This window comes from Myotis davidii, unplaced genomic scaffold (assembly GCF_000327345.1).
Source record: "Myotis davidii unplaced genomic scaffold, ASM32734v1 scaffold228, whole genome shotgun sequence".
In the NCBI taxonomy this organism is placed as follows: domain Eukaryota; kingdom Metazoa; phylum Chordata; class Mammalia; order Chiroptera; family Vespertilionidae; genus Myotis; species Myotis davidii.
This window is the reverse complement of record NW_006300104.1, coordinates 2,766,641-2,784,136: the sequence shown is the minus strand read 5'-3', so window position 1 is coordinate 2,784,136 and position 17,496 is coordinate 2,766,641. Positions and strand designations below refer to the sequence as shown.

Genomic DNA, 17,496 nt, shown 5'->3' with positions numbered 1-17,496 from the left:
GAATGCGGGCATCAGTTGGTGGCAGCCCAGTACCCACGTCCTTGGGCAGACTTGGTGGCAGTGGACAGTGGTGACCAGTCCAATGAGGACGTGGATGCTGAGCTGAATTCAGCCTGCTCCGCGAAACTCAATCCTGCAGAGTGAGGGGCGTACCCTGGGAGTGGGGGTGGGGAGCCTCAGGCCCAGAGCTGGTCTGATCCGTCAGAACCCAGAAGCTGCTTGCATATCTATGAAATGGGAGAAAATAAACACAGTCCTTGCAGGATTATTGTGAATAAAAGAATATGTGTGTGGGGGGGTGGGGCAAAAGAGAGAAAGAACTCATGAACACAGACAACAGGGGGAGGGGAGGAGAGAGGAGTGGGGGGAGGTAGAAGAGGGGATGGGGGGGATGATGGGGGAAAATCAAATTTAATTTTAAAAAAGAGTATGTATAAACCATCTCTGTAGGCACCTGGCAGAGTCCGTTCAGGACCAATGACTTTATGGGAACTTTTTACATCAGGGACAAGGGTTGTGTTGCTCACAACCTGGTGCTGACGGTGAACGGTGATACATGTATTACACGTGTGCGGGCGCTGCGCTGGACACGATTTCATCCTCACAACCAAACTTTCACATGGGTGCTACCATTTACCTCCCTCATTTCGCAGAGAGGGAAACGGCCTCGAAAAGATGACCCAGGTGATAAAAGGCCCTTCAAATCACACCCTCTATTTGTCCGGCTGAAAAGCCTCCCCAGGCTTCCAAGACACAGGCTTCCAACAGGAGGGGCCACGGGGGTGCTCCCGTTTCTGAGCGAGTATCTTGCTGTGTTACCACTAGAAAACCCCACAGAAATGAAACATTTCATCACATGCTAAGAGAATTAAGGAGATTTTTTTTAAAAACAAAAAACCATGTTATGTATAAGCAGTCCAGGTGGAAAAGAAAACCAACCCGTGAGTGCCTACTACGCGCCAGGCAGTGGCATTTACTAACAACTCTGTCCCACCGCAGCTCGGGGAGGCATCGCTGCAATCTTAGAGGAAACAGCTCCAACGGGCTCTCCCGAGGTCCCAGGCAGGAGGCAAACGGGAAGAAACCCAAGCCCCTACTTGGCTCAACTGCTTCTGCACAGGCCTAGGAAAGCACTGTTCAGTAGCCACGACTTTCCACGACGTGCTGTGAGAGCCACTTCACCTATGTTTTCACCTTCAACCCATTTCCAGCAAGGAATCTGGTTAAAGACGAGTGCCCCCAAGGGCACACACTGAGAGGTGGGCGGGATGCATATGGGAAGCCAGTCTGATTCCAGAGCCACGGGCAGCAATGCCCCAGCATGCTCTCGGGTGGGCCCACTGCTGCCTCAGCACAAGGCTGGGGGAAGACCTCAGCTCCCTTTAGCCTCCCTTTATTCCTGGCACCTCAGGCATTCGTGACCCTCCCTTGCCCTTGGGAGGGGACCACACAGTGATCTTCAGCTGCCACCCTGAGGCTCCACTTGCAGACATGAGGCTATGGGGCTCCCACCCGGCCTCCCTGGTCCTGTAACTGCCAACACAGATCCATGTTTCTGTGGCAGTTAGAGAAGGGAAGGTGGGCACCCTTAGACACAGTGACAGCCACCTGAGTGACCCAGAGCCTCCTGTACCAAGAGCTGGAAGAGGTCCCCAATTGGAGGATAAGATGAGCAAGCTAGGACACTAGGCCACCCTGGGCCGGCCTCAGCATGTGGGCGTGGTGGGCAGAGTGAGGACGCAAGCAGCCCAGAGGAAAGGGGCTCAGGGAGGGGAGGCCTGGCAGCCTGGGCAGCCATCCAGATGCCTCACCTACAGAACCCGCCTCAGAAAAGCAGGTGCCCCAACATTTAACTCGGTTGTGTGACATTTGTAATTGACTGCATCTTAATCTACTGGGCTCACAAGTGCTGCCGAGCCCAGGAAGAAGCAGTGATGCTCACCAGAGGGAACAGGGCAAATTGCAGGGCACAGGCTTTCTGACGATGCTTCCCGGATGGGTGTGCAGACTCAGGCCCAGGGAGGCGAGTATTCTGAGTGTTGAGTAGAAGTTGGAAATCTGGATTAACGTGGAGCGTCTTGATTTTGAAAGCACTCAACAGGCTAATCCAGCCGTGGGCAAACTACGGCCCGCAGGCCGTTTGAAATGAATAAAACTATTGAAAAAAAAGACCGTACCCTTTTATGTAAAGATGTTTACTTTGAATTTATATTAGTTCACACACACACTCCATCCATGCTTTTGTTCAGGCCCTCCGGTCCAGTTTAAGAACCCATTGTGGCCCTCGAGTCAAAAAGTTAGCCCACCCCTGGGTTAGCCCCAACATCTTCGGGTCAAACTGGGCTCAAGAACAAGTTTGATATCCTGTCCCTATTTCAAGTCTCTTTCCCTCCCACTCCTGTCCCCTCACAAAACAAAAAACAAAACAAGCAGGAAGAAAGGCACAAACAACAAAAGGGCTGTCCTGGGGACTATATTAGAGAAAAAAGGTACAGCACAAACTCAGATTCCAAAGTTCTGTATTTTTCAAAATAAAGATCACACATTGTTTAGAGACAATCTACACAAGAGTTACAAAAAATAGTTGCCCAGGCATAAGCATACACAGGTTTGTTAATTATACACATATGGTTACAAGTGTGCTTGCAAAAAAGTTCATTGGAAATATACACAAGGCTCTGGAAATGTACACCGTGTAGTGTTACAATTCTATATTCAAACAAGGAAATTTGACAGTATGTTACATTCACTTACAAGTAGACAAAATGCAAAATACAGTTCATCTTCTGTACAAAAAGGAAGGGCAGTTCACACTTTACAAGGTGAGAGGGCTCTGATTGTAAGGAAAGCTGGGGCAGGGCCAAACTTTGCACGTCCTTTTGACTGTCACAAAATAAGCAAAACATTACTTTTTAGGATTAAAAAAACACTACCGTGAACTGAATCATCTTAAGTAACATTTAGAAAGGGTCTCACTACAGTCTGACTGGATGACAAATAAAACCAAGCTATTTTTTTTCTTTTTAAACATATAACTAGGCTGTATAAAGAACATTTATTCCTTCAAAAGAAAAAATTTACTTCTGGTTGAAATTACAATTTACAATATACAACACTATCTGCTACGACCATAAAAGGTGTGAATATACACTGAATGCACAGGGCTGGCTAATTCTCTTTTCTTACCAAAAAACGTGTTTATGTTGATTCAAACTTCTCCACATTTACATTACAGGTATACAAATGTACAATTGTACAATCAAAAGTATGTTCGACTACTAGGATACATTATAGATACAGATTAGACATCAAAACAAGAAAATACTACAAATTTGTATATATGCAAAGTCTACACCAAGTATACACTATATATTTATAGAAGCAAGACCAAAAGCAGAGTTGGATTTTTTTTTCTCATGCTAAATAATCAAGATTTTGCCTTTCAATGTTAAAAGAAAAATCCAACAGGCAGTAAAGAATTACACCCGCCCGGCCTTGAAAGACATTCTGGGAGTTCATGTCTCCTCATCACAAAACGGACTACACCATCTTCTTCAGCATAATAGTCTCCAAAAAAGGCAATTTTAGACGTTTCATAAACTTAATGTCATAAAATGGAGCTTTAGCAACTCTGAAACAATTTTCATTTTATATATATATATATATATATATACTTTATAAACAGTGTTAAATGCCAGTATGGGCTCATTTAACTAAAATTCAAACTTCCCAGGTTTTTTTGTTTCTTTTTGTTTTTTACTAAAATGAGGAGGTGGGGAAGAGCTATTTGCAAAACTTGCCAGCAAGGCAAATGAGTTAAAAACCTTTTTTCTGTGTTTTTTAGTTTTTTTTGTTAAACCAACCACCCTGAAAGTTTCCACATGTGGAATATAGATACAACAATGAACAAAATATGTGGCCTCCCATGTACATTGGTTACCTATGTACAAGTATCCTATACACCAGTAAAACAACAGGGCAATTAGTCAATTAAAAAAAATAATTAGTACATGTTATGTGTAATAAAATTAAACAAATTTACAAAGGCTTTTCCACTTGTGGATTTGATTCCTTTTTTTGGAGGGTAGTCCTGGCACAACCATTTACCATTCCAGATTCTACATTAGAACATTTCTGGTTGCTGGCTAGATTCGCCAGTGGGCCAGTGAGGTCAGTGGGAATGAGGGGACAGGGCTGACACTGCCTCAGATAATACCATTAGGGGGGCCACAGATGGGCCCTAAGTCAACGCCATTCTTCATGTAGTACTTCTCCAGCTTGGCCAGGATGTGCTTGCCATAGGTGTACTTCCGAAGAGTCGCGATGTGGGGCCGGATCTGAGGAGGAAGCACAGTTTGCGTCACTCTGGCCTGAAAACAGAGTTGGGCATGCTCCCAGCATGCTTCTGGGCACTGCAAATGCCAGGCCACAGCAATACCTCTCACTGGTGCAGCCAAAGCACCGAATTCTAGGGCCCTACTGACCCATTAGAGGAGAGTCAGCACCTATCCTGAGCGCTGATGCAGGACGTGAGGGCTTTGGAGACTGAACAGCCACAGACCACTCACTCCGAGGACAGCATGTGGAGAAAGGACATTCTCACTGACAATCACACTGCCCACTGCACAGAGCCTTCCCAAGGCACGCCCTCGGCCCTTCAGAGAGGGGACTTTCAGGGACCATGGATCCTAAGCTCACCACCTAAACCTGACCTCCAGTTCACAGAGGATCACAGAAAGCTACTACTGACAAAGAAAATGACTCACATGAGCCAGGCTGGTTCATGTAAGCCTCCTAAGGGAGGTGTGATTATCTCCGTTTTATCGATGGAAAAGATGAAGGCCTAGTGGTGAAGTCACTCACCCAAAGTCCAACGGCTAACAAGGGATGGCACAGACATTTGAGCCCAACTATCTGGCTCCTCCAGAACTTTTTCTCCGCACTGTGCTCTCATGGCACTGCCTACTGCGCCAGTCTCATCCTTCACCTCCGCAAGCCCAGCTGGGCTCAGCTCTCAGCATTCTCCTGTTCTCCCCGCCCTGGGCAGATCCACGTGGAGAATTACTGTGCATCCCAGACAACCAGACAGACGCTGCCGCTCTGGAACCACCATTCCTCTTCTGTGAGCTCATGGAGTTTCCTACACACGTCAGTTACAGCCTGTCACACAGTGTGTTCACAACCACTTGCTGGACCACCCATCCTCGCACACGCATCTGCATGCCACTCGCACTTGCGTTCTCAAACACTCTGGACAAGCTCTCCAGACTGAGAGTCCCACGAGGACAACTGTTTGTCTCTCTGTGTCCTCAAAGCAAGGAAGGGCCAAGTGGCTCCTGAAACCACTTCTACAGCCCACAGAGGAGACAGACCTATAGCAGCTACGGCATTCTCACCGAGAAGCCTACGAGGGAAACTTATTCATAATAGTCCTTGGCTTGAATTCTGAGCTGTGCAACCTAGACATCTACCTAACATCCCTAAATTCACCTGTAAAAAAAAAAAAAAATCTATAATGCTTCACTTTCATTTGGGTTGTAGTGAGGTTGTGTGCGTGCTAATGCTTTTGTCATTACTATTTGAAATTCAACCCCCTTGCTCTCCCTGGGATGGGATGGCCAATGAGTTCAGCCACTCGACCTTTACACCTCTCTTATCAGGACAAAAACACTAACCACCCGTGTGTACGCCCATGTGTCATATTATGGAACCTATTTGTACTTGATTCAATGGGAAGTGAAGAGTAATCACCCACTCCATTCCCAATGCTTCCTCTTGCTACAAAGGTTAGGGCTTAGCAGTGAAAGAGCTAAAACCTCTTAGATTTTTAGATTCTTGGCACTCATCCTCCTCTCTCAACTTCCTCATCCAATTTAACTGCTAACCCGAATTCTATCCACGTCTCTTCCATTCCAAAGCCACCACCATCTCTTGGCTTAACTTTTTGGTTTTTAGAAAATCCCGTTGTTGTTTGGCTTTGTTAGCTAACCTCTTCTAGACTGAGGGTCTGTGGCGCAGATCTGCGGCTTCTGCTGTTGGCCTTTATGCGTTCTGAACTGCTTTCAATGTGCAAGTGCTGGCCCACTACACACCCCATAATGATCACTTAGAACGTCCACCCTGCACTCAGCCTCCACTGTGTTCCTGGCGGCCCCGCCAGAGCTCCAGGGGCTCGAGTTAGGACTTTGGAAACTCTGGGGAAGCTCAGATGTCCAGGAAGCTTTATACCTGTTAGTTTGGGAGACATAGGTTTGATTGGCTCTTGGCTTCACTATTTCAACAGCTTCCCATCCAGTCTCCTCACTGCCTCCTCAGCTTCCCATGCTCCACTTACTCCCCAGCCAGGACAATGATTTGAAATGTAAATGTGACTTTGGCACCACAGTCCTGCCCTAATGAACTTAATCTACTACGTGAATATACTGTCTTATATCCTGCTTTCAAACCTTCACAACCCAGGTTCCCTCAGCCTGGAAAGTGACATTATTCAAATGTCACTCTCTTGCCCTAACTGGTTTGGCTCAGTGGATAGAGCGTCAGCCTGCGGACTCAAGGGTCCCAGGTTCGATTCTGGTCAAGGGCATGTACCTTGGTTGCGGGCACATCCCCAGTAGGGGGTGTACAGGAGGCAGCTGATTGATGTTTCTAACTCTCTATCACTCTCCCTTCCTCTCTGTAAAAAATCAGTAAAATACAAAAAAAGTCACTCTCTTGGGGAACCATCTCTGTGCCCCCACGTTAAAAGAGGCACCTTTCCACACTGTCACACAGCACCCCCCAGAATTCCCCTGCAGCACCACGTGAGCAAACACTGTCGTTCTCACCACACAGCAGCCCCGCTGGAGGAGGGCTTGCTATGGAGAATGTGCTTCATGAGTCTTTGTGGGTGAGTGGACGCGTTCTACATTTCTGCAGGTTTCCTATATTCCGCCTTCCCCAGCCTCCTGACCCGCATTGCCAGGAGCCTCACACCACAAGGACTTTGGACTCCCCCAGCCTTCAATCGCCATCACCAACACCAATGCAGTGTTTTGTTTGAGTCTCTCCCCTCTGCAGGTGCTTTCTTGGTCAGCTCCCACTCACAGGACCCAACGCTTTCGACTTCTGTCCCTGTTCTCTTTTCCTGTCTGACTCCTCTTTAGCGTGGACTTCTCCTCGTGCAAAGCCTTTCTTCAGCCCTGGCCAGTGTTTCTCAGTGGTTAGAGCATATATACCAAAGAATTGCGGGTTCGATCCCCAGCCAAGGGCACGTCCTTAGGTTGCAGGTTCAATCCCCCATCCCCAGTCAGGGTGCATGCGGGAGGCAACCAAGCAATGTATCTCTCTCATATCATTGTTTCTCTCTCCCTCTCTCTTGCTCTCCCCTCTTCCCCTTCCACTCTCTCTAAAAATCAATTTAAAAAAACATCCTCAAGTGAGGATTTTTTTAAAAAAAAGCCTTCCTTCAAAGACTCGGGGCATGTGCTCTCACCACTGCTTCCCATCGCTCTTCCCAAACTGTGCTCTGAGGGCAGGGATCATCTTGGTCATCTCTGTGCTGGTGTCTGGCACAAAGTGGGCATCAGGTCAATGTGCCAGGCCAGCCACTGCACTGGGCAGGCACTCGGTCGGTGAATGGTGGTGGGTGAATGAGTAAGAAAGGAGGGAGAGAGGAAACGAGGCAGGCAGACTGATTTGTTGGACCGAGAAGCTGGTCTCTCAGGAGCAAATGGATAAAAGCTTGGCCTAAAATCAGGGAGGGAAATCCTTCTCAAGGAATGAGTTTAAGACTCTTTCACAACAGCGAGTTATTGACAAAGGAGGGGTTGCAAACATGGAACGGCCACTTCAGATAAAAGGAAAAAGCACAGCATGAGACATAGCTTAGTGACAGTCTGCCAAAAGAAGCAAGATGTTCACCCTCCTCTGCATTTCAGAAACATGAAGAACCCAAGGCCTTACACATTTCCTCTCTCAGATCTGCCTACCTCCCTACCTTATGCATGACTATCTTCCGCTGGGCTGGCTCTGCCACATCGATCATCTTCTGGACCACGTAGTTGGCATACTGGTCCTTCATCATGGTGTATAAGGCACTGTGGGGACCGTCGTTCATGGTGCAGACCTCATCGATGAGCACAGCACGCTCCGTGCGGGAGGCATGAGTGACACACTTTTCCACAACATTGCTGTAACGAGACAAATCCAGGAACATCACTTAGAAAAGGGACCTAGTGCTTGTCTGGCCTCTGCCCTGACCTCAGAATAAGCAGCAAAAGATCTTAACATTTTTAGAAGATGAATTCATCAACTGCTTGGCTCTGAGACTCTCCACCTTTGCCATCTGTGGCTTCCAATGTGAACCATGGCCAAGGCCAACCTCTAACAGAGGAGGGTAACAAGCCCAGGTAAGTGAAGGAACTTGAACACAGGTTCACAAGACTGGTTAACAGATGAACCGGTTAATGAGCGTAATCTCAACATGAATCAAAATGTCTCCACTTCTGTGGGCTTATGAAGCCAGAAACAAGTCTTACTTATGTCTATATACCTAGTGCCAAGTTCTGCTTGGTACTTCCCACATTGCGGACATGTAGTTTTATTGCTAGCTTTACCAGTGGCCAGATTAAGTTTCTATTGAACGAGTACAAAAAACCTTTTACATAAATGTTAAAGGCACACTTTAAAATTAAATATCCATTGCATTTTGAAGTAGTTTATTACGTGTTCTTACAAGCTAATGTATTTTTAAAGTATAATACTCTGTAAAAACACTGTGTAATATGAAGCGAGAATTCTCATGCTCCGTCCGCAATGTGTTAAGAGAGGCTCAACAGACATATTGAATGAAGAAACGTATCATATCTGGAGAGTTAACCTATCAAGTCTAATTAAGACAACAGCCTCTCCCATCTGATACAGCGACATAGAAAAACTTTTTCCCCTTCCTTCTACAGTACTATGCAATACTAGCATGAGCTGAAGATATGAATCACCTAATAGCCGCTAGCTTCTCCCTTAGTAGAAGAAGGAGTTAAGATATTACTGGGCTGGTTCAGAGAACACAAAGCCAGCCATAATCTTCAATTGTTCAGACAAAGAACTCAACACTTTTCATGACTGCTTGGCTGGGTGTATCTTCATCCACCCCAGGCCCACTTTCCCCTACAAAGTGGTTAGGAGCAGAACATAACCTTCTACAAACTGGGTTGGGGACAGGGCAGTCATTCTGGCTGCAACGCAAGCAGGTAATCAGCTACCACTATGGGATCCCATTTGGCTTCCACCTTAATACATAATAGATATTGTTTCAGTCTTTAAAGTTTATTCTAGTATTTCTGAAACTATGGTTCCCAAACCATTTGTGGGGCTAAAATCAACTTAGTGATTTGTGAACAGCTTTATTTCAAAAAATGAAAACAGAATAGTAAGCATCAGGATCAACCGCAGACAAAACAGCTTCAGTTACGTGTGTGTGTGCCTGTGCATGCAAAGTCAATGAAAAATCTACTTTGTACCCTGAGTCACCAAAAATGTAAGAAAGCCACTAACCTATTTTTTGGTGTATTCCTATTGATGTGTTTTCCATTTTAATGGCTCTTTCTTCTGGTATCTCTAATTTGCTCTTAAGGCTATATAGTGAATTTTATTACATCCTGACTGTAAGGATAATAGCTACTTTATAACCCGCCTCTGCTAACTCCAAGATCTGGGTGGTGGTGTGTTTTTTCGCTTTTGTTGAGTACAGGTCACATTTTCCTATTATCTAGACATAGAAGATGATATCCTGTAGAAACTGAGTTCTGTTACGTTTCTTATGTTTCTCCAAAGAATATTACTCCTCCAACTCCTTTTTTTTTTTAGTGGAGTTAAGTTGACTAAACTCAAACCGCAAACTTCTCCCACACAGTAGGCAGCAGGTGAACTCTCAGTTTATTTCTTTTAGCCTTCGTTGGGCTGCCTAGAGTGTATCCCATGCAAATGTGATTTGGGAGTCAACCAGATACTTGGGAAGTTTAAATATAGGCCTCCCCACCTCCTCCATGGTTCTCTTCCTTTCCAGATTTCTTCCCTGTCATTTTTTGTCAGTTCTACTGCCATGAGTGCCCTAAACTCTGCCTTCTGGGATTCTAGAGATTTTCCATCCCAATTTAGGAGCCCAGCATGGAGCAGACTTGGAAGGGCCTATAGGCTAAAGGCCAATAAAAACAGGAAATTTCCTGATTATAGTCAACAATACTGTATTATAAACTTCAAAGTTGCTAAGAGACTAGATCATAATGGTTCTCAACATAATGTCTTAATGTGACATTAAGGTGCTAGCTAATGCAACTGTAGTTATAGTGCAATATATACATGTATCAAACCAACACATTGTACACCTCAAAGTTGCACATTGTTGTATGTCAATTATATCTTAATATAGTAAAAAAAAAAATTTAAATGGGGGAAGGGCAATTTCCTCAGTGCAATTACCTGCTTCCAAGTAGCAACAGTCCCACTCCCACCCTCCATTCTGCCTGCTCTTGTTTATTCTCTAATGCCTTCATAGCTTTTTTTGGCATTTTGTCCATAATTTATAATTGTTATCTGTGGGACAGCAGTGCCCACAATAGCTGCTCGGTCCTTATCTGAACACAAGGCTATTGTAATATTAACACTATGCTATATCCAAGGGTGATATTAAATACAATAAACAAAAAAGTAAATAGGACAGTGACCCAAAGAAGAGACCTAAGAGATTCCGATCCCTATTTTCTCTGGTCATGGGGGGAGTTGGGAGGGTTGGGGGGTAGGGGGTAACACAAGCTCTAAGAGATGTCCCTAATATGGTTAGGCTACTGAGACAATGACTCTCTTTATTTCTTTTCTGTATTTTCCATGCTATAATGGTATAAGATTTTTACAAACTAAAAATAAGCCATTTAAAAACATCAAGATTACGTCACACGTGCCTTGAAATTTATCCTAAAAACCAGAGAAGAAAAATATGAACTACTCTGTTCTGTGTATGGCAGCAAATGCAAATTCTATTTAGAAGACCATACTACTAAGCCACTGGAGTGGAGGGCTATCGATTTCTTCTCCAGCCCCTGCTACTTATAAGGTATCCAGACATCTTTCACAACCTGGGAATGACTAGTGCACTTTATTCTTGAGCTGGCAATATGAAGAATGAGAAAGATTCTAAGAATACAAAGGCCTATACACAGATACGATATACTGCCTCGTAATGCAGGTGCGAAAGAGGAAACTGAGTAAAGAACATGTCACAATTCCGAACAAATAAGTTAATGAAAGTTGTTTACCAAAGAACAAAACTTATATTATGGGCTAAGGAAATGAGGAGCCCACTACGGGACTTCTTATGTCTTATACTTTATAATCGAACAATCTAATGTTTTAATTAAACTAGGCATACTTTAAGAAAAATAAACATTTTTTAAAAGAATGAAAATTATTTTTCTCTCTAGACCTAAAATACTATTTAATCCTCTCTTCTAAAAAACTGTCTACTGTAATTCAAAGCCCGTACCTTGCAAATTTGTGCTGACTCAATACGAGTACATTGCCTCGAATTTCTGCTACAATTTTACTTTTATCCTCAGGACGACCATGTTCCAATACATGCTGGATTACATAATTTCCATATTGATCCTGTTTGAGAAACAGTAAAAGAAATAAAATTCATATAGAAATGAGTTCAGTGGATTACCAAAATCCTTACATCTAATCAACACCTATTTTCCTGTAGCATTATCATGGCTTACCTGAATACTAATGAACACATAAGAATTTTTAAATAGGTAATGACAATTTTCCTATGATCACAAAATAGGAATACATCACTATTACACAATAGAATATTTCTAATATTTTTATGCCCAAAAGATCTAGTTGGGTTCTTCATAAAATATTATCTACAAGAAAGCAAGCCTCCTCAAAACTGGAGAAAAAAAAAAAGGCAGTGGCAGGGGGCTAGGGAGGTAGGAATAAAAAAAGCACAAACTTCACTGGACCTATGTACAACGAAAAACTGGAAACAAAGCTGATGTCCAACAAAACAGACAATGCCTGATTAAATAATATTACAAATATAGTCATTCATCTAAAGTGGAAGATCTTTGAGAGAATAAATGTGTGCAAGCAATTCTAGAGGCAAAAATATTTATTTGTAAGATGTAAAAAATTAAGAACATACAAGTAGTATTTTTTTTAATGGCCAATGCCAAATGTGTTTGCTTCTGGATGGTAGGATCATGGATCATTTCTTTTCTTTTGTTGCTGCTTTCTGCACTTTCAAATTCTTCTACAAGGACTAATTAATAATTTACAATATCATACTTCTCACCAAAAAAACCCCTACAAAACAAAAAAAACTGCTCCAAGACATCTTTGGGCCTTTGAGCCTTTTTAAAGTCTCTTGAAATTTTAAATAGAAACAAATTATGGCTTTTAAAAAAAAATTTCTTCAGTATAACATTCTACACGTAGAAAATGGACAAATGGTTAGTATGATGTGGAAGAAATTTTTAATGGTAGATGAAAGACAAAGTATCAAAGCTAGAAAGAAATCAATTAATCCACTTAGTTCGTTTTAAAAGATAAAACAGACCCAGACAAATTAAATGGCCTGCCCATGATGACATAGCTAGTGAGTCCAAAGCAGAGCTCCGGCAGGCACGTCCTCTTTGCTCCAAGGCCAGGCTCTAGTCACTACCCATATTCCCAAAACAATAAGCAGGCTGGTATAAATGAAAACCTGCCCAAAGCTTCAGTGGGCATTTTAAACACATTAACATTAACCTTTACTGGAACGGATACCTGTGCTGAGAAAACACACAAGCTCTGGGCCTGCACGAGCCCCCAGGTGTTTGCAGTTACTCTACTGGCAACTCCACTACCTGCACAAGTTGCTCGGTGTGCTGGTGCAGCTCCTCTAAGATAGGCAGTGTCTGGTCAGGGAGGCAGTGCTCCAGGATCCGCTGAATCACTCGGCAACCATAAGGATGCGTGGACAAAGCAAATACCTAGGGCAGACAAACATAAGAAAGCCAAAAATGACTGCTGCTTCTTTTAATGCTTCATATTAATATACATGATCCCACTAATCTTCTCCGTGACCTTGAGAGACAATCATGAATGTATTCTCTACATACAGATGAGAAAACCGAAGACCCTTTAAGTCTACATGATGTGCAGGCATACAGACAGTAAATGATAGAGCCAGGATATGATGTCCTAGTCTGATTCAAAAGCCCAATTATAAATATTACATTAAGTTCTCTCTACAAATAATAACGTGTATATGGAAGCCCATTTCTTAACTACTCTAGGAAATCACACATACATAAATTCAGAGATGAAAAATACTTTTCCAAGAAGACTAAAAAAGAACAGAATTAGTCAAGATCATGAAAAACACTTAGTTAAGAGTTCACTGTGTCAAAGGACAGAGGCAAAAAACAAAGAAAAAAACACACAACAACAAACAGAAAAAGGTCTGCAATCAAATCTTAAGTGCTTTCACATAATCACAAAGTAATGTTCTGAATCAAACTGGGATATAAAGCTTTTTTATTGGGTCTGGTGCAAGATAAGACACAGGCTTCAGGTGTCCTATCTCAATTCTGCCCTTCCTAGCCAAACTTGCACCTCAGATGTTATCCTATGTAATAAAAGTTTAATATGCAAATCAACCAAACAGCGGAACGACTGGTCGCTATGACGGACACTGATCACCAGGGGACAGACGCTCGATGCAGGGGCTGCCCCCTGGTGGTCAGTGCGCTCCACAGGGGGAGCACCGCTCAGCCAAAAGCTGGGCTCACAGCTGATGAGCACAGCGGCGGTGGCGGTAGCCTCTCTCGCCTCTGCAGCAGCACTAAGGATGTCCAACTGCTGGCTTAGGCCTAGGGGGAGCGGGCCTAAGCCATCAGTTGGATATCCCCCAAGGGCTTCCAGACTGTGAAAGGGTGCAGGGCTGAGGGAGCCACCCCCCCTACTGAGTGCACAAATTTCATGCACCGGGCCTCTAGTCAAGCATAATGACAACTGTCCTACTGGTGTGGCTTAGTGGTTAAGAGTGTTGGCCAGTAAACCAAAGGGTTGCAGTTTTATTCCTGCAAGGGCACAAACCTGGGTTGCAGATTTGATCACTGGCCCCAGTAGGGCGAATGCGAGTGGCAACCAATCCCTCCCTCCCTCCCTCCCTTTCTCCCACACACACCCCTCCCCCACATTCTCTAAAGGAAAAATATCTTCATTGTGAGGACTTTAAAAACAAGTATAGGCTGGCTAGTGTGGCTCCGTGGTTAAGTGTCAACCTATGAACCAGGAAGTCACAGTTCAATTCCTGCTCGGGGCACATGCCCAGGTTGCAGGCTCCCACCCCAGTAGGTGGTATACAGGAGAAAGCCAATCAATGATTCCCATCATTGATGTTTCTGTCTCTCTCCCTTTTCCTTCCCCTCTGAAATCAATAAAAATAGAAAATATAAAAAGAATAATGAGTCCTAGCTAGTTTAGCTCAGTGGATGGAGCATTAGCCTGTGAACTGAAGGGTCCCTGGCTTGATTCCAGTCAAGGACACATGCCTGGGTTGCAAGTTCAATCCCCAGTAGGAGGTGGCCAGGAGACAGCAAATCAATGGATTTTCTCTCATTGGTATTTCTTTCTCCCTTTCCCTTCCTCTCTAAAATCAATAAAAATATTTTTTAAGAAAAAGAACCATGCCGAAACTGGTTTGGCTCAGTGGATAGAGCGCAAGGGCATGTACCTGGGTTGCGGGCACATTCCCAGTGGGAGATATGCAGGAGGCAGCTGATCGGTGTTTCTCTCTCATCGATGTTTCTATCTCTCTCCCTTCCTCTCTGTAAAAAATCAATAAAATATATTTAAAAAAAAAGAATCATGACAATAATTGTAAGAACAGTAACAACAGCTAACACTTATTAAATGCTTACTGCCAGTCACTGCACTAAGTGCTTGGTTGTTTGCAGGCTGGTCAAGCCCCCCACCTCCTCCACAGTGGGGACCCTCACCCCATGGAGATTTGGACAGCCTGGGTGAGGGGCTGATGGCTGTTTTCAGGCTGGCCACACCCCCTATAGGGTGAGGGGTCCCCACTGGGGTGCCTGGCCAGTCTGGGTGAGGGGCTGAGGGCCATTTTCAGGCTGGCCAAGCCCCCCCGATGACAGAAGCTCCCAGCCTCTCTTTTTCTTTTTTTATTCTGAGATTTATTTACCTTCTATAATTGAAACTTTGTAGCCTTGAGAGGAGCTCAGAGCCGGCCAGGGAGAGCAGGAGGAAAACTTGGCTTCCTCCATCACCAGGGGCAACCCACTCCTGCTCACTTCAGCTCTGGGCCACAGCTTGCTGAAAGCAGGTATCTGGGGTTTATTTACCTTCTATAATTGAAACTTTGTTGCTCTGAGTGGAGCTCAAAGCCTGCCGCGGCAGGCAGGAAGCTTGGCTTCCTCCGTCATTGGGGCAACCAAGCCTCCTGCTTGCTCCAGCTCCGTGGCTGCCAGCCACCATCTTGGTTAGGTTAATTTGCATATAGTCGCTCAGAGTGGCTGGTGGGCATGGCTTAAGTCGTAGCGAAGGTACAGTCAATTTTCATGTTTGTCTTTTATTAGTGTAGATTCTATATATGTAGCTTCATGTGCAAAACTAAGTACTTTAATGGTATACTGTATGTTTCTGACCAATTATAATGTTATAAATATAATAAACACAAACAGTCTGAAACAACTTATTTCATTCAACATTATGTTTTAAATATTTACTTGTAATACTGTAGGTTTCTACAGTTTACTCCAGTTATATAATATAACTAGAGGCCCAGTGCATAAAATTCATGCACTGGTGTGTGTGTGTGTGTGTGTGTGTGTGTGTGTTAATGCACGGGGTGGGGGGATGTCCCTCAGCCCAGTCTGCACCCTCTCCAATCTGTGACCCATCAGGGGAGGTCCGACTGCCGGTTTAGGCCCGATCCCACAGGGTAGTTGGACATCCCTCTCACAATCTGGGACTTCTAGCTCCCACCCGCTCGTCTGCCGGTCTGCCTGATTGCCCCTAACCGCTTCTGCCTGCCAGCCTGATAACCCCCTAACCACTCCCCTGTCAGCCAGATCAATGCCTAATTTCTTCCCTGACAGCCCGATTGTCCCCATCTGCCCACCCCGCTGGCCTCGTCACCCCCAAATGCCCTCCCCTGCTGGCCTGGTCACCCCTAACTGCCCTCCCCTGCAGCCTGGTCACCCACAACTGCCCTCCCCTGCCCGCCATCTTGTACGAGGGTGCGATGGTCAATTTGCATATTACCTCTTTATTATATAGGCTGTTGAGTAAGTACGCAAGGTTTTGTGGGTTTTTTTTTTAAGGGTCACCAGTTCCATCCCTGGTGAGGGCAGATGCCTGGGTTTTGGGCTCAATCCTCAATAGGGGGTGTGCAGGAGGAAGCCAATCAATGTTTCTCTCCCCTCTCCTGTCTCTCTTCCTCCCTTCACCCCCGTCTCTAAAATCAATTAAAAATATATATTTTTAAACTGTCCACTGCATTAAAAAAAGGGGCGGAGGTACATATAAGCTCTTATGACATACCGTTAACTCAGAAAAATTTGAAGCTATTGTCACTTAATACAGTTCAAATAAATGTGATCACCATCCCATCCTCCCCAAAATTAAGCAGGAAACACCTTGTTTTTTAAAATGTGATCAAAACTTTTAAATATCCACATAAATAGTACTTAACCAAAGGAAAAAATCCATCCTTCAAATATAAGATTTACCTTTAACAACTCTGATGACTAACTCATCCCAACATGAGCAGACATCTGCAGTAATGACAGAAGATCCACAGATACTTAAAGGAAGAAAGAGACTTGGGTACACAGAGCTAGGCATCTGACACAAGTGAACAGAGCTGCAATTTACTGCAGCACTTGAGAACACTCCAAAAATCCTATCCTGTTCTCAGCCCACAGTGGAAATACCACATTAATTTGTTCCCTTATTTCTTTCCCAAGTCACTTACCTGACCCTTAAATGCATCAATAATAAACTGCAAAGACTGAGGCTGCACACATTCAATGCATTTCTGAACCACGTGATTGCCATTCTGGTCTTTCACACACTTCAGGACGTGGCCATCTAGTTCCCGAACCATCTCATTCTATTGGAGACAGGGAAAGAAAGCACCACCAGAATCACAGCAAGCAAACAGCTGGACAATCAATGTTCTTACCAAACACAAAAGCACTGACGAGGGAGAGAATCATGATAATGAAAGTGGAACAGCTTAGGGATGGCACACCATGGCAATAAATGATGAAAAGAGTTTTTCCACATGTTAGCAACCTCCTGTAACAGTAACCAGTCTAAAAAACTATTCTAACTTGCAAAAGACCTCTGGAAGATTAAAAATGTAGACATCTTGCCCTAGCTGGTTCGACTCAGTGGATAGAGCATCGGCCTGCAGATTGAAGGGTACCAGGTTCAATTTCAGACAAC

At 44.3% G+C, this 17,496-nt stretch overlaps 1 protein-coding gene across 20 annotated transcripts in view; it reads right to left on the bottom strand.

Annotated features, from left to right (window-relative positions):
- Positions 1 to 2,502: 2,502 nt before the first annotated feature.
- Positions 2,503 to 17,496, bottom strand: part of PUM1 (pumilio RNA binding family member 1) — a 131,649-nt gene continuing 116,655 nt past the window's right edge. For all 20 annotated transcript variants that reach the window (XM_015572280.1, XM_006776466.2, XM_006776465.2 and 17 more), the window contains 5 exons: positions 17,021 to 17,158; positions 12,885 to 13,010; positions 11,516 to 11,637; positions 7,976 to 8,168; positions 2,503 to 4,337 (listed from right to left, as the gene is read on the bottom strand). In XM_015572280.1, the coding sequence (XP_015427766.1) occupies positions 4,206 to 4,337; positions 7,976 to 8,168; positions 11,516 to 11,637; positions 12,885 to 13,010; positions 17,021 to 17,158 (711 nt within the window). In that variant the 3' untranslated portion in view covers positions 2,503 to 4,205. The remainder of the gene's footprint in view (positions 4,338 to 7,975; positions 8,169 to 11,515; positions 11,638 to 12,884; positions 13,011 to 17,020; positions 17,159 to 17,496) is intronic.